We start from the raw sequence: 25462 nt of genomic DNA, 5'->3' as shown, positions 1-25462 counted from the left end.
CTATCGCCGCACCTACCAATTCAAATACTTTACACCTAAACTCGGCTATTATTTGATTTAGAAGTCTTATAGTCTTTTATATATGTATAATGAAGAAGGAATTTGTTCACGAACACGGGGCATGATATTAACTTCAAATCAATTCGATTGCTCTACGACCGGCCGGACGAATCACAATAATACATTTTTCTAACAAATGTCTAATAAATACCGAAATTTCAACTGTTAGACTCTTATATATAGACAACTCGAAATTGCTTAAAAAGACAAAATAACCTAATAATTTTTACATACTTTGTGACGAATTTGATGTGTCGCTTTTGTGGCTGTTCGTGCAGCGTACGGCAAATATTTTCCCCTTGATATTTGTGGGCGCATACACACACACACACACTCCCAATCACATACACGCACATAACTAGACAGCCATAATTAAACAGTTATTTTCCTGTTTGTCCGTTCATTTAGTCAATCAGGGTGTAAAATTGTTGCACAACCCTCCATCACTTCTACATCACTTCCTTCTTTACTAAGTTACTCATACGTCCTGTTGTGTCTGTGTATAAAAACTTTTGCCTCGGTGTTGACTTTGCATATCTAATGGTTTAGGGCTCTGGGCCCTCTTGGAAAATATTACTTTGAATAGCTTGTGACATGGCCGCCGCCACACATAGTTTTACAACACGACAGCTTTTGCCTTATGGTTGTGGCGCTATGCAGCAGAAGCAGATGTAGCAGCTAGTTGACTTTTGCTGGTTACACATTTATGTGGGCAACAAACTTTTAGTCATGAGTTGTTATCCCTTCCTCAAGAGAATCAACATCATCACCAAACAGTATATTTTGGTCACAGTAATATCTATAACAGATAACAGAATTCAGGAGACTGTAAAGTAAACTTGCTACCATACAATATATACAAATTTAGACCAAATTAGAGCGAACTTAACTTGAGACTTTAACTTTAATTGAGAACGTTTGAATATAATTTTATAAATTAATTACGGGCTTATTGCAGACCAGCTTTTTTGCACTTTTCGATAAATCATGGGAAACCTTTCCCTGTTTTCCCTTATATTTTTTTTTTTTTGATTTGGGCCACCGCAAACAACAGTATAAATTTCAAATTTAACATTATCTTTTTTGCTTTTTGTGGATCTACACGTCGCACAAATTATCTTGCCATCCGTTTTGTTTCACTTTCAATTTCCTGGCTGAATGAATTAATGACGCCCAAAAAGAAAGGAATCTTCCTCTTCGCATCAAAAACTCTCACAAACAAATCCATTTAAGCTCGTCAAGTAATGACCGAAAATCCGTAAGTGAAATAAATCTGATTTTATTGACTGCGAACCAGAAACGGAATGGTTTTGCATTTGCCAGACAATGGATGGAACGGAAATGACTGAAGGGCAAGATGAGGGGAAATTACATTTTCTCGTTTGGCATTGTTAAGACCTTTTGTTATTAAATATTTAGGTAATTTGTAGATCTAAACAACACGATTTGGGCCCTAATGTAACTAGCCATATTTATGGGCCATCTTCTGCCCGCTTCTCTGGCCCTCCATTCCTTCATTAGGGTAACATCTACACCTCCAGTGACCATTGTTGTAATTTATTGGCATCGGGTTTCCATATTTAATTGAATACGGTGTAGCTCCTAGGAATTGACAAATGGCCGAAAATTTTAGTGGCCCACTTTTAACAGAAAAGAGAAAATGCACAGATAAAGAAATACAGGGAATCGTAAATTGAGAAAGTGTCTATATGGCCGAGATGATGGCGTTTCTGTTGTTTATTAATAGCCAGACAGTTTGATTAAGTGCTTTTAGGATAGGAGGGCGACAAAGAGAGTTGGGCAAAAATGACCACCAACCTTGAGAGAGAGTGAGAGCAAAAACTAAATATAGATTTGAACTTTAGCTTCGGTTCATTGAGTATGCTCCTGCTGGTGGCTTCTACTTTCAGGTGTCGTTTCTCTCTGCATTTGTCTTCCTCTGATGGCCAATGACTCGAGCATAAATCTTAGCATAAATTAATGAACAAAATGGTGTTCAAATGTGTCGACGGGGGCAATAAAATATCGATAAGATGTATTAACATTTAAGTCTTTGCATTGCCATTTCTATAAACACTACAAATCTTTCACCATTTCTCATCAAGAACTAGAATACTAACCAACATCATCTGCTGGAAAGATGGTTGACTTATCTAAATGCTAAATCAATCGATCTAAGAAGATTGGCGGACTTAAGTTTTGGATTCGTGGGGCAAATTAAGCCTAGGAAATCAAAATTTTGGCGGTTCCATATTTTGCATCCGATAAAAAATTTGAATTTGACTGTTTGAGTCACAGGGTGCGCAGCATTTTCGATGTCTCTTTAATTCATCTTTCATTGAATAATCCATAGTTCTTTTTTAAATACTCATGGTAATCCATAATGATTTTTTCAAGTCATCTACCTTACTTTGCTTAATATTGCTTTCTCTGTCACGCACAATAACCGCATGTTGCTATTGGTTGCACAATCACTGTTGATTTATTGTTCGGCAAACGATCGGTTGTATAAAATAAAAAAATTAAAATGTTCTTTGTTTTTCATTCAAGATACGGATAAATATAGCACAAATCTTTTACGTTGTGCTTCTATTTGTAAACTTCTCTCCCATGTCCATTCGCCATAATATACTTGACCCTTAAAAGTCTATACATAAAGAAACTACTTTATACTTGTTTCTCCTCTTTTATAATTTATCAAAATCTGTCTGTCTACCAATCTTCCCTTCATCTCCCTTTCTCTTTCCTGCTTTATTTTATTGCCTATGCCAAAACCAAAGGCACAAGTCAACAGAGAGGACAACAAACAGTATCCTTCTTTTTCTCATAGTGGCAGCCTTGTCAACGGGAAAAACTTTAATACTTATAATGTATTGGCAAAGTTCAAAGTATGCAAAAAGTCGTCAGAACAGGCAGAACGAAAAGAGAGAAAGTTAAGGGGAAACTGACAGGCAAGGCAGGGTAGGGACAGGGCCACCGCATGAAACTCAGCCACAACCCAACAACTGAGTATAAAGTGCCACCATAAGTATTTCTTAAGGCTTAAAAGGGAGATGGGCATGCACATCTCCTGGTAATGCTTGTATTTGATACACTTACTTTGCTTTTGCCCCTGTCCAAACAGCCTCGGTGGTTGGACCCTTAGTCAGTTTGTTAGTCACTCAGTCAGTGAGGCATTCTGTCAGCCAGTCGAGCATGTATTTCCTTCCTTTTCTGCGCTGCAGCGCAGAATTTCCGTTTCAATGCCCTCTGATTGAAAGACTTACGTGCTGAAGGACCTCCAACCTTGCAATGTTGGCCACCCACACCCACTTAACTGTGTCGCCTGTGCAATTTTAATGTGCAATGACGTCGATATGTGAACGCTGATAATGTACATAGAGCCGAATCAGCGAGGCAGCCTGGCGGCCCAATTTCTATCGATAGGACGGGCGAGAAACTCAATTCAAACAAGTTATAAAAGAAGAAATGTTCAATTTTCTTTCATTGCTCAAGACGAACTAAAGATGTTCTATATACGAAGCTATTAAATAATGTCTCATGGCCAGTGCCAGATATAAGTATAGATTTTTGGGGGATGAAATCGGTTATATTAGAAGAAAGATCGGGATTGGTAAAATATCGTTGTAGGGGGAAAGAATTGCCTTTTTTCCCGACCCAGTGGATGTGCCACTATTTCCAGACTTCTAATCTTATTTAAGTCTTAAAGCCACTGGTTTTTAGCTATTCTTGGTCTACTAAAACTATCTTGCTTCTCTTTCGATATTTCAAAATTTGTCCACTAACAAATGAAGACTACAACTAAAATTTACCTTGTGCTCAAAAATATTATCATCTTATACTTGGAACGTAAGGAAATCTTTCATCACTGTTCGTAAAGGCTTTCAGTTTTTAACAGTTATCCTCTTTGCTTGTATCCTTTACATCAAGAGTATCGCACACTCACACACGAAATATGTGTTATTATCCTTTGCCTGTGGTGTGCATATTACATGCTGCTGCTGCTGACAATGCAATTGTTCAATGGACTAAAGGTTGGTGGTTTGGTCGAACATCTTCGACAAAAAACTCTTCAGTTCATTGACAATGCGACAAAGGCGATTGATTTCCATCTTTGTTAACCGTTTACCCCCACCACTCACCAGCTCACCACTTATCGCTTTCTTAGGTATGTATTTACCCCAAGTATCCTTTTAAATTGGGCGTTCTACTTACTCAACTTAGATGATATCAAGGAAACGATCGAAGAAAACTCAAGGCCACAATTTGCTTTACCTTTAATTGGATTCGCAGAGTGGCGAGTCTTGGGCGTGTTCTATATTTATTTTGCACTTTTATTTTAACGGATTTTTGCTCGCTGGCTCGACACATTTATTTGCTTTACGGCTCTGAGGATAGGGCTTTGTTGGGGTCACGGTTGATGTCTCTCGGTCTCTTTCTCTCTCTGTCTCTCTCTCTCGCTCTCCCTCTGTGTGTTTGTACTCATAACTGTAAATCCGTTTTTATTATCCGCTTTTAAATTGCCACCAGCGCGAGCAAAAAAAGAGACGCAGTCCTCAGTACAACTGTAAGTCCGAGTCCGTGTTTCCTGTTTTTTCTTTTTCTCTCTTTGCTCACTTCTTGCTGTGAGAAAATGAGGAGAATACCAAGAGCAAAAGCAAAAAGTATCCATAAGAATTTCAAATATTTTCTGTTTTCGTTGCGAATTGTATGAATTATGACCCTAATTGGCTGATATTTTATACGAATTAGTTTGCTTCCTTCCTTTTATGGTAGAATTTTGTGAAAATTCGGCTGCGGGTTATTTTAAGCTTAAGCATTCCAGGCTTTAAGTTTACGGCAGTTACCTTAAAAATATTTGGCACCTTTATTGTTTATCCGAATTTCAAGAAATGCCTGAACATAACAAGAAACTGCATGTAGGGATTGCAGTACTAAAACTCTAATTAGAATTTAAGTATGCACTTACGAATTCGTAGGACCTTTCTGCCTTATGAAAACCTCGTCCTCGTTTGTAGTATCTTATAAAGTAGTAATTAAAGTAGTTCGCATTCACGGTTCAAAGGCTAATTAGGACAGATATCTCATCGGCAAGGTTGCAGCATTTCGCCCAAATCATGAATTCATATGCTTTGGGGGCTAAACATCATTCGGATTTTTGGGGACATATTTTAATATATTCGTTCACCCTCCTCTAGGGCTATAACAAATGTAAATACATAACGAAAATTTCGATTCACTTATTAAGCTTACAGCTGCCTCAACTCTAATGCTTTACTCACATATTTGTTGTTTGCTTTTTGCATTTATAATTTAATCATTCGGCTCAGTCGTCGCTGCTGCAAGCTGCAATTTCTCATTACACAGAGCGAAATTCCCCACAGAAACAGAATAAAACACGCACAAAAACAAAACGCAACCCAGCCAAAAAGAATAAGACCCCAAAATAAACAGAATCCGTGTTGACTCAGTCAGGATGAGGACGAGGATGAGATGGATGGAGGAGCAGGATGTTAGGTTGGATTGCTGGTTGGTTGACTGGTTGTTTGGATGGATGTATTTGTTGGATGATGTTTCATTTTTGTCACAGGTTGAAAGTTTTTGCTGTATGTATTTTAAGCTCTAGGGCTTTAATTGATTTTAATATTTAATTTGACGACAACAACAACAAGAACATCATGGGGGAATGAGAAATGGGAATGAAAATGTAAATTGCAAAAGGTAAAGAGAGATTTTTGAGCATGAAATCAATTTGATAGAAAATGCAACCAAATGGAATGCACAAAGATTCAGGAAAAGTTTGTGTATGTGTTGTCTGGGGGTTGTCGAGGCGGGAAATTTGAAAATGGAATGAAACATACCACTGGCCAACTGAATACCAGAAAAGTATTACGGCTGTTTATTTCCATAAATAATTACGTATAATTCTTTTACAGTATCATTTTCAATCCTTTTGTTATATTTTTTTGTTAATAGGATGATTTAAATAACTTTTTTATATTTTGTTCGAGATATCCTGTTTTTGGATTTTTGTCATTTACACTAGGTTTTTCTGTCCGACTAATGAAGTTTTCTGTGAAAAGATATTTTACTTAAAATAAGACCATGATACGCATGGGAGACACGATGTGCCTCCACACTATATGCGGCCAGCTTCAGATTCATACGGAACCCATTTCCGGATACGTCTTGAATAAGTTTTCAATGTTTCATTGTGTCTTTGCATTTATAAATTAAAGGTACAGGAGTATTCTAAATGGCATACTGAAAAGTTTGCAATATGAATGATTCTCCGAGTTACGTTGGGATTAGTAGTAAAATAAGTGATGTTGGAATTCTTGAGGTATTTTAGGGTTACTTATGGATAGAATTCTACCTATTTTGCAATCGAATTTCCATAAGTTAGATTGCAAAATCTAATATTAACTGACACGCACAACAATTTGCAGTGAGTGAAATGCTCAGTTCCTACTCTTGACTCCCACACTCAAATACAAATGTAAACACAACAACTGCGGAATGCTGTTGAGATTAATTCACATTTTGACACATCTGAGCAACTTTATGATCTACAATAAGAGTTTTATGAAACAAAAAATAACAGAAATGTAGTAAGAGATAATAGTTAATCCTATTTAGTCTCTCCATTTTAATGTTCTGCGTGTTTTCCCTTTGATCATTACGGTATCGTAGGACTTTATGCCCGTCTTGGTCTATTGATAAGGCTGACTGGTAGTTAGCCGCTTGTTATTGTTAATCTGTCATTCTCACTTGAGACTTGAAGTTGCCTTCGCCTCATTTGTTTGCATTTGCATGTTTGCTGTACACAACCCAACTAAAATGGTTAAGGAAGAGGGGGAGGCCCAAATGGGGCCACAAGGAAATGGCCATCAGGAACATGAGGAGGAGAAGCAGGACCATATTATGACTCTTTTGGGGCTACCGACCAGTTAATTTAATTCTGTGTTCAGTGTCTTAATTGAGTGAGTGTTGGCAGAGTGCTGTGGTCAAGCGTTTTGACTAAATGGAAAAGAAAAGTTGACCGACTTTTCCTTGTTTATTTTTTTTTTTTATGGGTCTAATGATACTTATTTTTGGTCAGCATGATATTGGCTTTTTACACCCACATCTTCTAATGGTTATTATAATTTTACTACTATAGTTAAACCTTTCCAATTTGGATATTACTTTTTGTAGGTCATCTTAAAGAGATAACAGATTTGAAACCTTTGAATAATTTTGCAAACTCGAACGTTCAACTAAAGTTCTTACTTTTTATGCACTTTTACATTTGCTTTTAGAAATAAACTTTTATAAACCCTTAATTCTAATATATGCATTAATTTTCTTATTAATTTCTTGAAAATGGTTCCAAATTATACATATTTTTCCATTTTGATACCCTTGCAAAAGGTTTTCTTATTGGCAGTTTCAAGGCAAAGTTGTTCTTATTTTTCTTAAAATTGTCTTCATTAAAAGGACTTAAACAATTATTTATTCTATATTTAGATTGCAATTTATATTCTCACCCTTATTAACAAAAATTTTCACTTTTAATCACCTGTTTTGTCAGTCATTCCGTACTTATGAGTTGGCTCATTTTACCCGTATCAACAATATACACTCAGCTCCCTACATAACAATAACCTATCTCAAACATTAAGCGCAAACAATAAACAAAGCACAACTATAAATAATAAGCAGAGCAACAAAAGGGGGAACAAAAAACAAACAGCGAAAAACAAAGATTTTTCGAGTAAGCATGACTCTCTTTTTGTTTAGGTTTCCTTGATTTTCATTTTTCTTTCTTTTGTACTCACAATAAGAAAATTAAATTTTCGCATGTCGCCGAGCAATTAATTTGGCGAGTTCATGCGAGACCGAAGGCAATAATGGAAAGAGTTTGCAACTTTCTGAGAATGAGTGAAAATGATTTTTTTTTTTTGGTGTCAAAATCAATAGAATGAAGTAATCGATAGAAAGGAAAAAAGTGGAAAGTGGCTAAATGATGAATTGTCAGTTGCTCCAAGTAAGTTTCAGATAGTAAGACACGATATTAACTTTAAAAATAAACTCAACCGTTAATAGGGTTTATGAAAAAGTTGGTTTCTTGTATGAAAAAAAAAACAGGAAATCAATGGACGGTTCAAGTCAGTTGCTACTTTGTTGTTACAAAAGTCGATATTAGCTCAATCTTATAAGATTAATAGAAAAGTTGAATTCTCTGCGGAAATCAGCCTGAAAATGAAATGATTAAGCCATTGGCTGCTCTCTGGTGGAAAAACTATGAAGAAAATATAGTTTTTTTTTTTTTTTTTTTGGTATAAAAAGAAAAAGAATTCAGTTCATGGCGCCAGTTGCTGCCTGCAAATGAATTAGCCAATTTTCTTCTCCACACATACATTTTTAGAAAAATATGAGTAGGATGCACTCAGGTTATGAAATAATCAATAAAACCCAAAGAAATATAAATGGTCAAATTCTATATATATATAATGGCAACCAGTTTCAATAAACCTATCCACACTCTCCAACGATAAAAAGACAGAAAATTGTTTGACCTTCTGGTCAAAGGCAATGCGTGTGAGGCGGAGAGGTTAAATATTGCATTTCAACCTTCCAAGCTGCCACCTGAACTTTGGCCTTTAGATCCCCTTCCATCCTTTAACCCCGTTCTTCAACTAAACCAAAGTAATGTGAGGCACAAGGAGTCTGTGTTCCATATCTCGTGGATGTTTTATGCAATTGTCATGGTACTTTGCTTTCATGTTTTACTTGCCCCTCTAATATTACAGTCGTCGTTGTTAAATCATCATCATATCTTGTTATGAAATTTCAATTTCAATTGTCCTTAACTGTGTAAATGGGGCAAAGTAGACTCTCACAGTGAATTCTTTATTAATAACCAGTTGCCTTTGCCACATAACTCTCGTCGAGTTTGCCACATAGTTTTCTGCATGCCACACTAAAGTACAAACAGAGAACAAAAAAACATCTAAAAAAAAGTTAAACAAAAAATACTATTTTCATTTTTGTTGAATAAACTTTTGTGCTGCGTTGGCTCCTGTTCTCCCCCTCACTTATCCTTCTGCTCCCCTCCACCCTACTATGCTGGTTGCTCGCGGGCTGTTTTAATTTTTTCGTGTTGCCAAAAAAAGGGAAAAAAGTTGGAGGCAAGTTTTGAGTAGCATTTTAATAATAAATATAGCAAAAGCGAGCAACTTTCCTTATGGGTAAAATAGAAGCCTGGAAAGAGAGAGAGAGAGAAAGAATATGAGGAAGAGAAAGAGTCCGCCATAAATAGACCGGAAATATGGCAGAAGAAGCGTAACTAAGAGCAAAAGATAAAAACCCCTTAGGTTGTGCTTTAAATAATATTAAAATATTGAACTTTTTTAAGTTGCAAAAACTTTATGAATATTTGCAGAATTGTGGCCTCAGTTAAATAACTTTGAACCTTATCAATTTGCAAAAAAAAAAAAACACATTTTAGAATACACCCAAAAGGCTTGTATTTAAATTAGGTTAAGAAATTAATCGTGCTTGGAATTTTTAATAAAGCAAATATAATCAATAAAGACAAGATTTTCAAAAAATTTTTAGCCCTCTCTCCCTCAATCCGATTTTGTGTGAATACTGGATTGACCAGCGATTCGTAGGATCTTTGTATGTTCTTATCGCCTTTTCAACTTTCAAAACTTTTAAATATTAGGGCAGCTAATAAAAGCGATTTAAGTTTATCTGTCAACGCAGTTTTGTAAAAAATAAATATATATGTCTATCCTAACTCTTTTGATTCGGAATAAGTTTTTAATCTTGTGTTAAACAACTAAATTAAGCGCTGAAAGTTTCTTCTCTCTGCCAACACTACAGCTGCACTTAAGTGTCGCACTTTGCAAATGGTAAAAGATTTTCAAACACTTACTAATATTTAGAAAATGTCTTGCGCTGTTCTCGATACTCTTACTTCAAACCTTTTTGCAAACCTAGTTATTTAGAAACTATATTTGAGATTTTAGCGAATTTGATTGAAACATTTGTGGCATTTTAAAATATGTGAACTTCAACATTGGGCGTAAAAGAAATTTTGGCTGTCCTTAAGTCTTTTAGTCAAAACACGTAAACAAATTGTCAACAAATGGGATTTTTGGGATTTCTTTCTCCTGTTAGCAGTTTGCTACGTGACTAGCAAAAAGAAGGCTCTGAATCCTTGAGGGAATTCCCTTGGCTGCTGCAGTCACATTATTGCTGTAAAGCCTCCACTCATACAAAAACTCTCTACATCATCAACATATTTTCATCTTACATTTGCGGCAATTGAGTTTGAAATACTTATGCAGAGAATATAAACATAAATTCAAAATATATTTTTTGTATTTATTATAGTTTAGACTATTTCGAATGTCAATCAAATCAATCGATCGTGTTTCGACTGTCGAATTAAGTGCTCAATGTGCTAACTAATTGAAATTGATTGTGTGGGCATGTCAATGTATGTATGTGTGTGTCTGCAAAAAGCTTATATATTTACAAAATCATGTATGTTTGTTGGTATATCCGGCACTGAGTTGCTATATTTATGCAAATAGAACAAAATTTCCATTTATTGCTGTCAATCAAAGTGCAAACGGGCCTGGGGGAAGAGCAAAAACTTTGTTAAATTGAAAATTTTTTATTGCTGCCTGACAATTGATAAAATTGACAATGATTAAGGCTTAAAGCAGAAGGTCGGGGGCAACTTTAGGCCATGACGAAGTTTTCATGCTCTTGGGTTTTCTTCTACCATGCATCGAAAGAGTAGAAATAATTCTAAAACTTTTGACCATAAAATATACATAAAGAACTAGCCAAATAAAAAGTTTTTTTTTTTACCAAAAACTTTATAATAAAACTAAATCTTTGAAGTAAAACCTCGAATGTTTCTAGTTTTGCTGATTTTAGGGCAAACATTTTCAAATCATTTTTTAAAATCTATTCAACCAACCTTCAGGATATTTATGATAAAACTTTGTGAATATCATAATTAATCATAATACTTACACGTCAGTGATTGGTTTTATTTTATTTATTTAGAATATTAGAATTTCATATTAAGTTCAATTATCGTCGTTGGTATTTGTTTATTAACATCCGACCATTACATAGCTTTATTGTGGCAGAGTAGGAGCAGGCAAATGAAGGCATGAAATGGCAGGGAATTAAACAAATTGTGGTTATGTCTGACTTTTATTATGCAAAGCTACATCATTAGGATCTGACCAACGACTGTATCCCTTTGATTGTGTGTGTAGGTTTGTGTAATTTTTGAATATGTTTGACTTTTGGACTGCATTTAATTTGAACGGGGCGTAACAATTAAGAAAAGTCTACTTAAATAAATTACCCAACATAAATTCCATACCATTCCATCCCATTTTCTGTTCTAGCTGGTTCAAGATACATTAATTGAACATCATATTCCTTTGCTACAGATTAATAGAACAAACGTGTAACAAAATTTCACCAAAACAATCATTAAGCCATTTCGTTAGTTGCAACCATTAGCCTATTTGTGTAGGCTAAATATAGTAGATACCTTTTTTTCTTTGGTAAACTTTGCTTTCGCGACTCGCAGCCAAAATGAAGCAAGTAAGTCGACTCGTCGACTTGGGTATACCATACACCTGGTGAAACAAATATTTCAAATTTCGAAGACCAAATGTACATATGTCTATTAAATTGTTTTTACATGTCTTATACTATGTGCTATCTCGCTCACTCTACAAACCCACGAGCACTCTAGCGCCGCTACTAGCCAACGTCCAATTCTGGCCTTGTGGACCGATTTCAATAAAATTTGATAGTTTGGTAGAAATAGATAAGATAAATTAGTCTGCCAAATTTAAATGCGATAGTCAAAAAACTAAAGGAGGAAATCGTTTTTTTCTAAATTATGGAGGCGGAAGTGGGCGTGGCAAAATTTGAAAATATCTAAATTCTCTGCGCATACTATGCCAGTATACATACTAAATTTGGTGACTTAAGCTTTGTTAGTTTATGATAAAATCAGTTTTGTTTAATTTACGGGGGCGGAAGTGGGCGTGGCAAAATGTTTAAATAGCCAATATCTGCGCGTCTATTAAGCTAGTCTACATACTAAATTTGATGTCGGTAGCTATCATAGTTTTTAAGGAAATCACTTTTATGTAAATTCCGGGGGCGGAAGGGGGGCGTGGCAAAAAGTTTAAACAATTAGTTTCTGCGCGCTAACTAACCGAGCATATAAACCAAATTTGATGTCTCTAGCTATTATACCTCTTAAGAAAAACAGTTTTGTGTGATTCCTGGGGGCGTGGCAAAAAGTTTGAACAGTTAATTTCTGCGCACTAACTAATCGGGTATACAAACTAAATTTGATGTCTCTAGCTGTCATACTTTTTAAGAAAAACAGTTTTATGTGATTCCTGGGGGCGTAAGGGGGCGTGGCCGAAATTCCAATTAATGCTGAACATGTGCATACTACACGAGTATACATACCAAATTTGGTGGCTCTAGCTCTTATAGTCTCCGAGATCTGCGTGTTCATACAGACGGACGGACGGACGGACGGACGGACGGACAGACGGACATGGCTAGATCGACTCGGCTGTTGATCCTGATCAAGAATATATATACTTTATAGGGTCGGAGAAGCTTCCTTCTGCCTGTTACATACATTTTGCCGACTTTAATATACCATTTCACCCTATGGGTGTATGGTATAAAAACAACAAATCAATATGCAAAAAAAATAACATCCTGACAAACCAATTGATCAATGTTGTTGTTTTTGAATATGCGCACGTGCCAACATTTACACTTCATATTATTTTGTCATTCATTTTGGATAGTTGAATCAGACAACGCACAAACGCACTGTAAACTAGTATATAGCATACATAAACATTTGCGTTTTACAAACTTGATATCGATTGCATTTAGCTACATGCTGACAATGAAGGTCGTTTTGGCTATAAGTATACACATGCATGTATATGTACCTATGTATGTATGTATGTACATACAAACATTTAATACATAGTCATCTAACCTGACACGCATTACGGGCCAAAGTCAGAAACAGCCAAAACACAATCAACGCAACAACTAGGCGACTTTGGGAATACACTACATTATCAAATAGGCTTGGTTTGGTATATTTTTTAAGCAACTTTTCGAACAAGTTTCGTATGTACTGTAAGAAACTACTAACAAAGCAACGGACACAATTTTATTGTTGTCATGATTGTGGAAAAACAGAAGAATAAATAAAAAAAAAAAGAAAAAACCAACAACAAAACGTGTTACAAAATGAATTATTAATATGTCGTCGGCTCGCAAATTATCACAATCATAAATAAATCACTTTGCCAGAGAAATAGAGAGTGAGCAAAACAAGCCAACAACTAACTTGATGGACCCAAGTGGTTAGATAAGTGAAACAAAATGGCCAAAAATTTTTGCCTTTTTCAGTTAACGTGCATAATAATCATAATAACAAGAAAAACCTTATGATTATATGAGCATTAAACAGACCTTTGAGAGATGCAACAATATTCATGCATTCCAAAAATATTTCGTTTGACGAAAAAAGTATGCTATGATAAATGAACTATGGTTTTATAAAAGAAACTCCTTTAGATTAACTCGCCTCAAGGGCACTTTAACTTAAGGTGTAAAGTAAAATTATATAATTAACTACAATTGATTTCAAATAATACATCAATTGCACTCTAAACCGTTGTTGAGAAAACTTGGTTGAGAAACTTTCTCAAAGGCAACCGTTCTCAAGGGAAAAATAATATTATGTACAGCTGTCGGGCAATTGAGTATTGTGGTTTCAAGTAATTATATAGTGTAATGCTGCAATCGTTTGTATGTAATTTACACTATATTGTCCATCTGGCGAATTCAGCAACAGTACAGTACATACATAGATATAGGATCTTTTAAGATTTTGTAGTCAGGCGGACAGACAGACTGACAGAATTTACCTAAAATAAAAAGGAATATGAAGACTTATATTCGGAGATTAAAGATGAAAAAAGTAATTCAGTCAAATTCATTTTTATTGAGAGTATTATTCTAGTCGTTATATGAATTGAATTTATATTGAATTTAATTTGACACTCTTAATTTCTTGATAAACCACAATAAAACAATTAAAACATAAAAGTAATGCTAACTACATTTTTTAATTTAATTAGGGGAAAAAACAGTAATCTCAAAGTAAATGCAAGTAATGTTTAAGCAATTTCAAACTTTTTTTGCTGTTTTTTATTTGTGCTTCTTTTAAACTCTTGAAGAAAAACATAGAAATCCTAAGAAAGTATGTGTCCTGGGCATTTCTTACTTATTCAGGACAACGGGGCTACTTTCACTTTTTGCTTGTAGTAGGAACGGAGACTGAGGCGCAGCTGCAGTTTGTTTCTTGGGAAAATTCTCCCCTTGCCATCTTATATTGTTCCTGCTGCACAACGCATTCGTTATAATATTCCTCTGACATTATTGTTGTACATAGCTCTATAGTTGAGGCACCTAACGAACTCCAAAAAAAATGAACTAGGCCAGCGCCTTTTGGGTATTAAGAAATTTACCAAACGTGTGAAATACAGTGGAGGAATTTCCGTTTTCATAATTTTTATTTTTTAAGATAAAGAAAATGCTGATCGCATTAGAAGCCAAGTAAATTAAAGGAAGATGTCTGTTTAAGTTCATCGTTCTCCAGCAGTTTGAAAGCTATACAGATCACCATAACATTAAATTGAAGAAACCCGTTCTTGGGAAAACTTTTCTGGTAGTTATACCATTAATAATTTTTGCAAGAGTATATAAACTTCTAAGGTTGAAACGGCTTTCAACTTTTCGGGCCAATTGTGCGGCCTGTTTAATTAACCTAAAAAATGTTTCCTCGGTTAAATGAAGTTTAGTGAAATGGCAAACCAAAAGAAAGCAAAAGTTAGCTTCAGAATTTTAATTAATTATATAGCTTAGCCTGGTCATGTAGACAGGGATAGGAAGAAAAGCGAGTTAAACGAGTTGAAGTCAGGTCCACTAAGAAGCAGCTAAAGGCAGCTAAACGAAGAAAACGAAGGCAAAAGATTGCTTGCCCTGGAAATGGTTTATTATATATATTTAATAAATATATAAAGATGCGTTTTGTTTGTTTTCTTTATTTTCATTCGCCTTGTGCGTTAAGATCCTGTGCTTCTTCCGGCGTTCTACCGCTATTATTTTTGTCTTCTTTTCCGTTGGTTGGTTGGTTGGTATCCTGGCACCGTAATATTCTGTGTGTAATTGAGTGCCAGGCTCCCTGTTCTCAAACTTGTGTTTGCATGTCAATGTGTGCGTGTGTCTTCTGTCTCCTCCTCTAGCTATCGCATTCTGCCTCTCTTTCGCTCCCCCTCGATCTGGCAGCTCCTTGTGGTTATGATTTTATTTGGCACTTGCCATTTTCCTTCAGCTGTCAAATTTAATGAGCCACATGCAAAATTTATTTAATAACTTTGCCACGTTTTTAGTATGCGAGCTGAGACAGGACAGATTCCTGTGAGGGGAACAGAAAATGTTGCTGGCTATCAAGTGCCATCCCATATAAATTTTAATTTGCACTTTAATTTTTTGTTATTTGTCCTGTTGTTGGTTTTGGTTTACAAATTATCAAGTAAGTAATAGCTTGCATAAATGAATATTCATTAATAATGCAGTATATATGAGAATTTAAGTTTTAGTATGTGTGGAGAACTGAAAAAGAAATGGCTCATGACCATGCCGGTTCACCCGCAGGCAATATAAAATTTAATTTACCATAAAATGGGCACACAAAAGGTTTTTTGTATTTTTTTAAATATTTTTTTACACGAATAAACCAAAAGGAAAACATTTATGTTTATGTCGAGCGATAAAAATTCAGAAAAAAATGAAGAAAAACAAAAAATAAACAAAATGGCAAAAATTTTGCATACATACAACAAGTGTGAAATTTATACTGCAATTCATTATTTTCTGCATATTTCAATTCAATTGGCACAGATGTATGTATGTAAGTACTCTCTGAGTAATACATACCCGTAATGGTTAATAGATATAGTGTTTGTGAACCAAAAACCAGAATATATTTATATATTGACGAGGTATAAAAATTCTTGAAAAATGAGAAATCTTATCTTTAGTAATTAATGTAAAATGCTATAAGATTCATTGAATGCGATTAGTTTTACTTTGAATCCGCATAGCCCTATGTATATAATGATATAGAATTTCTATTAAATGATTAAATGCTGACCGCCAGACACTTGACAGTTGACAGGCCATAGTACGTATGTATATGTACTCTGAGAGTCAGAGTACACAGGCCAAGCCATCAACAAATTTGTGGCCAACCTTGCGACTACTGCCACTGGCGCTGGCACTGGCACACCTGCTACCACCTGAATACCTACCACAACCTTGTGGCAGAAGCCATTTTTCACAGCCACAAAAAGTAAAACTGTTTTTTCTCCCGCCACCCAACAGCGCACAATGCTTCGCTTTTCGGGGTCGCTTTTCTTTTGCGTTCTCCCATCTGTCCCTCTGCTCTTTATGCCTTTTCTGTTTTTTATTGATAGTGGGTCTTTTTTTTTTGTTTTTTCCTTTTTTGGGATAGAGAGAAATAATAGCCTTACGTGCCAATTTATTATAACTTCTTTCAAGGCCAGGCGTCTACTCATATCAACCGATAGCAGCGTGAAAAATGCCATAAAATATTGGAAAAGACAAAAAAGAAACTTTCTGAACTTGACGAGCCCATGTCAATTGATTGAATTCTTTCGCAAACCGAAAAAACCAACGCACTCAGACAGTTTTTAAGCTGATTAAATAAAAATCTCTGTAACTGTTTTCGTTAACTTTCTTACTTGCTTCTGGCTTTTCTACTTTTAATTACAGCAAAAGCCGCAACAAAAATTCAAGCCGTCTTTCGAGGCCACAAAGTGAGAGAGACCATGAAAAAATCGGAAATCAAAACTACAACAACCAATAATGGAAGCAATGGCGCTTCAGCTCCAGAAGCCGAGGCAGCCTCATCCTCTGCAGAGCCAACCAAAGCAGAGCTTGAGGCTGAATTCGATCCCAATGACAAAGGTAAGTATTTTTAGTTAAAAGGCAAAAAATTGTCGAATAAAGTTGGAGTCATGGAATTGAGCTTAATATTTAGATTCAAGGAATCAATTCACTTGTAACGTTTCTGTTACATCTAAAGCCACAACCTGACAAAAAAACGTTTTTTTTTTTTTTTTTAAGTAACTACACAGAGAATGTATTCTCATCCTGAGTCTGTCCGCTTCGATTATATTCTCCTCTTTTTCTTTAAAGACCTCGAAATATCAGTATTTATATGCCAAACAATCGACTTTTCATGATGATTCTGAAATTAAGGACGGAAATACTTCCAAATAACTGGTACATACATTTTGGCGGTCCTCAAATATTTATATATTGCGTCATTTATTTGCAGTACAAGAAAACCTAAAAAATTTGCCAAACTGAAAGTTTTGCCTTGGCTTAAAATTGCCTGCTGCAAATGACAAGGGAGTGTCGCAGAGGGCTTTGTAAAACTTTGCAACCAGCAAGCACCAAAACAAGCAGCAGCGGAAATAGAAATGGGTGAACAATCCCCAAATACCCTTGGTTATAGGTGCTTACCATGGGGTATTTAATCGCTCACAATGCTCATAAATAGCTTGCCAGCCCTCACACCCCTCACACTCTTTACCACCTATCGCTTAACCATATTAAGATGTTACAACCACTGACAAATTTTAGCTACAACTTTTACGAAAAAAACGAAATAAGAAAAAGTCAAAAGGAAAAGCAGAGGCAGCAGCTACAGTGGTAGCCTGGCTCATTAAAAACTTAGTCGGGGCTGTCATCCAAAGCATCAGTGTCAACCTTCCACTACTTCTTGTTTCTGTTCTTGTTCTAGGCTTAATTATAGTGCACACGGTGTGCATAAACACACACATACTCAACCACATCTTGAAAGCGGTGTTTCTGTGACAATGTGGGTGGAACGGCTAATTAGACCCGCTTGAGGAGTCAAAGCAAGAACTAGGATAAGCGTACGCAAACTGTTGAGGCAACATACTCAATTAAGGCTTCACAAGTGTTCATGTACATATGTATATGCGAACATATAAATTTATAGAAATTTAGCTAATACAGAATGGGATTAACAAAATGAAACATATGTACAACATACCGTCAATTTACTAGGCTCCAAGAAAAAGGGACTTAACAAGCCTAAGAACACACTTTTTGGATAAAACAGTTAATAATGTACAGATTGATAGATAATAAACTAAAATTTCTTCTTTAAATTTCTTTTAATCTTATTAAAAAATTAAAAAAACGAATCTCTACATTCTAATGTAGTTTTGCTTTACTCCAGATGGGACTCGAACCCACAATCCCCGGCTTAGGAGGCCGGTGCGTTTCCATTACGCCACTGGAGCTTGTTGAATATTAAAACCAAAAGACATTCTTGGTCTAAAGAACACTCTCAATATAACGAAAGACCAAAAGGTAAATCAACCAAAAAATATGTGTGGACCAACATCTGTTTAAATAATAAACAAAACAAATAAAGTTCTGGTTAAAGAATATAAGAAACATTGAAATAATTGTTTATACAATTTATAAGTTGCTTAAGTCGTCTCGCCGACTTTGGTACACCATGCACCATGTGAAGAAATATTTTAAATTTTGAAGATCAAATTTACATCTATTTAATTATTTTCTCACGTCTCCATGTAAAAAAATCATTGAAAAGAACTTATTATTATAAGAATCATTACGAATTTACATCTATTTAATTATTTTCTCACGCCTCCATGTAAAAAATCATTGAAAAGAACTTATTATTATAAGACAAAAATGTTTATGTTAGTGTCATTACGAATGACTTCAAAACCTGCTTTCCTTTGTCTGCACAAATACCTTTTGGTCTCGCGGCTACCACGTGAAATTACGAATCGAGAGACTTCGTTTTCAACCCGTTAAGGATTATAATTCAGCAAACCTTTTACTCCTCCTCCACATTCGAGTTGCCCAATAGAACAAAAACGAAAAGTATAAAAGTTGAGTGGGGGGCGTTATCAACGTTTTTGTGGAATAAATTCAAAGGCAGATGGCCTAGTTGAAAATTTTTGTGCGTGTGTGATTGTGTGTATGTGCCACACTTTTTCAACAACAACAAAAAGAATAACAAATTTTGTAACATTTGTAAAGTAACAACGAAAAACAACAAGAGAAAAGAACGAAGAGGAGAGGAGAAGCCCGCATATGACCAAGCTGCAAAACCAAACAATAGGCCAGAAAAAAAGGTAAATTCCAGTCGCAGCAATTTAAGCCATTTTAAATGCAAATGGTAAAAATCGAAGCCAAAAAGCCATTAAAGGATATTTTCTTGTTGCAAACGTTTTGCGGCTTGGATTTGGCAGGTTTGCTGGTGGTTTATGTTTTTTCTTGTTGTCATTTTGGTATTTGCTTTGTGCATAAAGCACACTAATTTACCCAACACACACACAACCAACAAAGTTTGCACACACGTACATACATACAGAGAGAGGAAAACTGAGAGTCCCGCATTTGGCCTTTAACATCTTTTGGGTCGCCTAGTTGTCTGGCTCTGCCCATGGCAATCCCCTCCAAACATTTGGGCTCCTTGTCTGGCATAATCTTTGCTTACTAATTGTTCCTTATGGAAGACATATGTATACAGTATCATAGAGAAAGAGATAGATATACAAATAGAGATAGAGCAGAACTGTGTTTAAATTACCTTTACAATTATAAACCTAAATAGCAACTCAAATATGGAAACCTCAAGACCAAAAGCCATTAAATGTTCCAACAATTGTTGATGCAGATTTATTGAAATAATTATATTTGTATTTAATAGAGATAGAGAGGGGGAGAGGGAGTGTCAGCCTATTACTATTAAATGCAAATAAAATAACAAAATTTATTTTCAACTTGCAAATTCCAATTAAAAACAAACACAAAATTTGTTTGATGTGTTAATCGATTCGAGCAAAGTTATAACTTATTGAAATTATATAAGTTTACACTGCCAGACATTTGGGGTTAGCTGGAAATATGCCAGTTCTCGATATCTATCTCTGCATGAGACTTGGTTTTACATGAAGAAACAAAATTCTTAACAAACTCTAAAAAATGCGAAAGTTATAAAGTGTTATTTTCAAACGTTACAAAGCGAAAAATGGCAAACAAATTTGGAGAATTTTTTTCATGTAAATTGTTATGACGGTTTAAAGAAAAGGAGAGTTTTGCTTGTTATTAAGGTTATAGAAGGCTTTAAGTGGATTAAAAACTCCTTTATGTTGGTGCTCGGTGCGTGTTTTCCGCTTTTTTCTTTTATTATTTTGTTCTTTTTCGCTGTTGTCCCGCATGTTAACTGCAGAAATAACAAGAACAACAAGAGCAGTGAACAACTGCGATAATACAGGAGAGCCACGCGTTTTCCTAATTGGATTTTTGGTTTTAAGCAAGCTTGTAATTTCATTTACACCACCCCATACAGAGACAGGGAGGGTGCTATAGAGTAGGACGTAGGTTAAACAGAGAGAGAGTGAGAGCGAGCGACAGGGCCAAGCCATTTAAGTACCATGTTAAGTGTTGTTGTCCGCCACAACAAACAAGACGAAAACAAGAACAAAATTTTGCAGCAGGATGAGTAGGGTGAGAAGGAGGAGGAGGCAGAGGGGAAGAACGATGAAGGGGATGAATAGGCCGAGTGGGTGGGGAACAAATACACGCAATAAGCAGCACGAACTAAAAACATTGTATCCGTATTTGTATTGTTGAGGGCGCTGAATTGGCGTTTTTTTTCCTGTGTGACCCGAAGACATAAAAAAATATCAAAGAAGCCATCATTAGCCATGCCGAAGTTTATATACCCTTGCAATCCTTGGCCGTGATATTTTTACATGCTCCTAACCCATCTTCAAAGTATCACTCTGTCCCTCTTTATTTCTTGTGCTCTGCTGCTCTGTTGATTTCGAGCAATGATCTAGTAGGCTGATCGGGTTTTCTCTGTTTATTTATCTGATCTTATTGACATTTTGGGATATGATATTTTTATGCAAAACTATCTGATTAGTACGTTTGTTAAAGACATTCATGGGAAGGAGGGGCCTTCACCGATAGTTCATATGGCATTTAGTGATATAGTGGTCCGATCCGGATGATTTTCGTACTAAATCTCACCTAGGTTATTAATTGTTGAAATGCCAAGCTGACCAAGAACATATATACATATACAGCTTGCAAAAGATTGGTTTGCATCCAAAAAGATCGATGTTATGCCATGGCCACCTCGGTCCCCAGATCTTAATTTGATCGAGGACTTATAGGGAGATGTTCAGCGGGTTGTGGCAACATCAAATCCATCAAAAAAAGCTGAGCTTTGGCAAATAGTTTAGAAAGCAGGGTCGCAAATCCCCTTGAAGCGTTGACAGGACCTCATCGAGTCGATTTTGAATTAAATTAAACTGTTTTTTTTTTACTCCTTTGTAGCCACTACTATTATTTTGAACAGGCACTTTTTGGTGTACTTCGCAAAAGACATTAAAATATTATAAAAACCAATGTAAAACAAACGGAATCTAGTCATATTCTCATCTTTATATCCTATTCTTTAAAAAATAAAAAAAAAAAATTTTAATTTTTAATGTTGCGCTACTATATTTTTGAACACAGCTGTATACTCCTTTGCGGTACAAACATCTGACCTATTTCATAACACCCTCTGCAAGGGTATACAAATTGGCCAACCCGAAAGTACATAAAACAGACGACAAAAATGTTGAGCACCTTCTTCGTCTGGCCTTTTTTCAGATAGACCTTTAATTTATAATGCATTAGTGTATAAAGAGGAAGATGGAGAGGGGGGAAGTGGGTCTTGACAAGAAGAAAGCCTTTAGAAAAGGTGCGCCTCCTGTTTATTTGTTCAGCTTACGGCTTAAACGTTCTTTCTACCCAAGTTTCGTCTTGTACTATTTAATTAGAATGTTAACAAAAGTATATAAGACTTTTGCTAAGTTAATTTAATGACGTTTTTTACCACACCATTTTACATTGAAGTTCTAATGTCGTAGTAAAATAGAATTTAGTACGTCTCTCAGTGGAAAAAAATTGTCTGAAACAAGGAAAAAAAGCAAATTAAAAAATGCATTTCGATGCCACTTTCCACCACTCTTTTTCATTGGCGTTCTTTTACACTAAAAAGAGAAAAGAAATAAAAACAAAGTTCTTTTAGTCGGGTTGCTTTATGCTTTATTATACCCATGCAGAGGGTATAATAAAATTTGTCAGATGTTTGTGGCGCAAAGAAAGAGATGTTTCAGAGTCCATAAAATATATAAGTTCTTTATCAGCGTGAGAAGCTCAGTTCCCACTCTTTATCAAAATGTTTCTTAAATAGAGAATATTTAAATGAATTTTAATCAATGTAAAAACTTCCAAGACAAGTTAGCTTCATTTCAAGAATAGAGGATGCCACAAAGTCGTCTTTGTAAGTGTTAGCTTAAATATTTCAAAGCTTTAGCACCTTTTTTGCCATGTTGGCAACATGTGGCCACGAAAATATATTTGCATAAATATTTAATTACAATTTGAATTCATAATTTTTGCTGTCCTCGAATGGCTTTAAATAAGATATTCGTGTGTCAAAGCAAAAAATTGAAAGCCAAATTCACGTGTAAAGCCTTTAACTATGAACTGTAGTTAATTATGCATAATGTATAGAAGGATTTGCTGAAAGCCTCACTGACTTTTAATAACGTAGCTTCAGTTCCGGGAAATGCCACCTAACAATTCCCCACCCAAGCTCCCAAATGCCATAATCTGGCTTTATATTAATGAAAGTTTTCTGTGTGTTTTGTCTGATTTGTAGTTTAATTACAGCCAACATCAATTTCGTTGCTTACTGGTAAAGAAAGAGGTTGAGGCTAAAAAAAAGTTACTATTATCAAAAGGTTCAGTTTGGTCCACTTGCCTCCACTTGAAGACAATTTAAATTGGCTAACCACAAGACTGAGCCAGAGTTCTTGCGTTCCGGAAATTGAAAAATGGCCTCTATGAATGGAGAGCAAAGATCCTTGGCAACCGCATTTTGGGCAAAAATACTTTTGGTTTTCTGAGTCTCTTTTTTGTGGCCCCTGGCAAGAACTTGGCAAACACATGCCATTTTCTGCTTATTATCGGAGCACATTTTTTTAAAACCTACAACCCCATAAAAAGAAAAGAAATGAAATGAAATAACGAGAAAGTGCAAATTAAGTGCCAGCTTGACGGCAATTTTTCGGGTAAATCAAAATAGAATATCTCTCCTACTCCTTCTTTTCTCTCATATAGTGTTGTTGTAAATGGTGTGCATTGTGTGTGGGTAGTTTTTTTTTGTTTTTTTTTGTGAGTGGAAGAACAGAGAACTCAAGTAATTAAAATGTAGATTTATGGCAAAGACTTAACAACGCAATTATGACAGCCTGACAATGACAAAACGCCAAAATCCGACGGTGAAACACAACTGAAACACGTCACGACACGGCCTCGGCCATGGTGTGAAGGAAAGGAAAGTTGGGAGTGCGTTTGGGAGGCTAGGAGGGGCTTAATGAAAGATTGTGGCCATAAACAAATAATGAACCACCCCATACAGTGATGAAATTTGTCAGAGTTTTAAAACAAAGGTGCCATCAGCTGTCCCGACGGCTGTGTGCGAAATGTAAATTGTAGTGAGAGTTATAAAAGATAATGGAAAAGTCTACGTCCATGTAGTGATACCATTTTGAAAGAAGTTTATGTATTCTGTTTTGAAGCTATTTTCGGTAGATTTTCTTTAAAAAATTGTAGAATAACGATAAGGTAAGAACATATAAGAAAGAAGACATAATATTGCAGAGTAACTGATATGATTTATATTTAGCTACAATTCAAGTTGCTTAAAACCATTTTCAAGTTCCTTAGATTTTTCCTTTTCGATGCTTACAAACGAAAAGAATAACAATATTTTGGGCACTATTTGGACCACCTCAAATGCGAAAAAAGTGCGGGGAAACATTATGTCAATGTCTGATTAAACCCAAGCCCGTTTTAGACTCATTTTCTAAATCTCAAAGGGTATTCTTCTATACTACTTTATGATAATGAAATAATTTTCTTATATTTGTTCACACTCACCATCTCTTGCGCATTCTGCGCGCGTGCTGTGAAGCTTCATCATGTTTTTCTCTGGGTTGTAGTACCAACATTTATGACACAATTACTTAACACATATGTGTATCACAGATTGCACTGTTGCTAATGGCATTCAAACTCACCTACACAGCCCCACCTGAACAGGAGAGGAGGGAGGAGGAAGGAGGAAGTATATGTGTAAACCAAGTGCAGTCGCGTTTATCAGTCGCTCCGCAAAATAAAAGGACACAATTGACGTACAATACCTGGAATATAGAGGGGAAGGATTAGGAAGGGTCGCCAAGAGACTGGCCACTCACCTGGACTGCAATCGGCTGCCCAGCTGGCTGCATCTGTTGTGTTGGAGAAATTATTTATTTCCCATCAGTCTTAGGGGCGTCAGGAGGGGCGGCGGGGGTGTTAACCATATACCGCGCTTTCTCCTGTGGTGGGAAAAGTGCATTTTTTGCACTTTTTTTATCTTTCTTATCGTTTGACTTTTTAGCGCTTTTTACTTTGCCGATTGCAATTAATCAGCTGGTAACTAGTGTTGTGAACCGTCGATCGATAACATAGCCGATAAACCAGCTGACGGCTTAACATAAGCTCACAACATTAGCCTCCATAGTGCTGCGTGCTTTTGGGCGCTCGCTTAGGCGCGATTTTTAAAAAATCCCTTATAGACTGAGTAAGTCTTAAGTTACCGACTAGCAATCTTTTCAGGTTACAAGAAGAGGACCAACAAACCCACAGGGCCTTTGAGACACGAAGAGGAGGTGCACGGATTCTGGAGGCCCCAACAACCGTCATAACCACCACTACTGCACCGGTGGCAAACTTGGCCGATGCAGCGGACATAGCTACAAGCAGCAGCAGCAGCAGCAAAAAGCACGGACTGTGCACAAACGGTGCCAATCCTTTCGCGAAAGGAAGCAAGATCGCCAGGACACCGCCGCAGGCTTTTCACTCGGCCCCGCCAGCCATTCGAAGAGTATTCGTCTTAGCTGGATGCGAAGAAGAGACACCCAAACGGGCAAGGGAAGCAAGCCCTTGCAACACCGAAAGTGGAACCTCACCGAAGAAGTTAAAAGGACCGCCGCAGGCACCGAACATGTTGATGGCCGAACTGGGCAGGATCTTAGACGAGGTC

The 25462-nt window shown here is 36.1% G+C and overlaps 1 protein-coding gene, 1 long non-coding RNA gene and 1 other non-coding gene across 5 annotated transcripts in view; 1 reads left to right on the top strand and 2 right to left on the bottom strand.

The window, feature by feature from the left end:
• Positions 1-25462, top strand: part of LOC137575774 (uncharacterized) — a 49067-nt gene that overhangs the window by 19224 nt on the left and 4381 nt on the right. For both annotated transcript variants that reach the window (XM_068288467.1, XM_068288468.1), the window contains exon 2: positions 17005-17199. In XM_068288467.1, the coding sequence (XP_068144568.1) occupies positions 17005-17199 (195 nt within the window). The remainder of the gene's footprint in view (positions 1-17004; positions 17200-25462) is intronic.
• Positions 4568-24808, bottom strand: LOC137575777 (uncharacterized). 2 transcript variants are annotated; one of them, XR_011032228.1, is made up of 3 exons: positions 24633-24808; positions 24316-24578; positions 4568-4683 (listed from the first exon to the last, which is right to left on the bottom strand). It is a non-coding gene; the product is annotated as an uncharacterized lncRNA (long non-coding RNA). The 2 variants fall into 2 exon arrangements; XR_011032229.1 differs by lacking the exon at positions 4568-4683 and adding an exon at positions 9146-9306 and having other exon boundaries at positions 24456-24578.
• TRNAR-CCU (transfer RNA arginine (anticodon CCU)) lies at positions 18498-18569 on the bottom strand. The gene has a single exon. It is a non-coding gene; the product is annotated as a tRNA-Arg (tRNA).

Source organism: Drosophila tropicalis, unplaced genomic scaffold (genome assembly GCF_018151085.1).
Source record: "Drosophila tropicalis isolate 14030-0801.00 unplaced genomic scaffold, ASM1815108v1 contig_593, whole genome shotgun sequence".
NCBI classification, from domain to species: domain Eukaryota; kingdom Metazoa; phylum Arthropoda; class Insecta; order Diptera; family Drosophilidae; genus Drosophila; species Drosophila tropicalis.
This window is presented reverse-complemented; position numbering and strand designations above follow the sequence as displayed.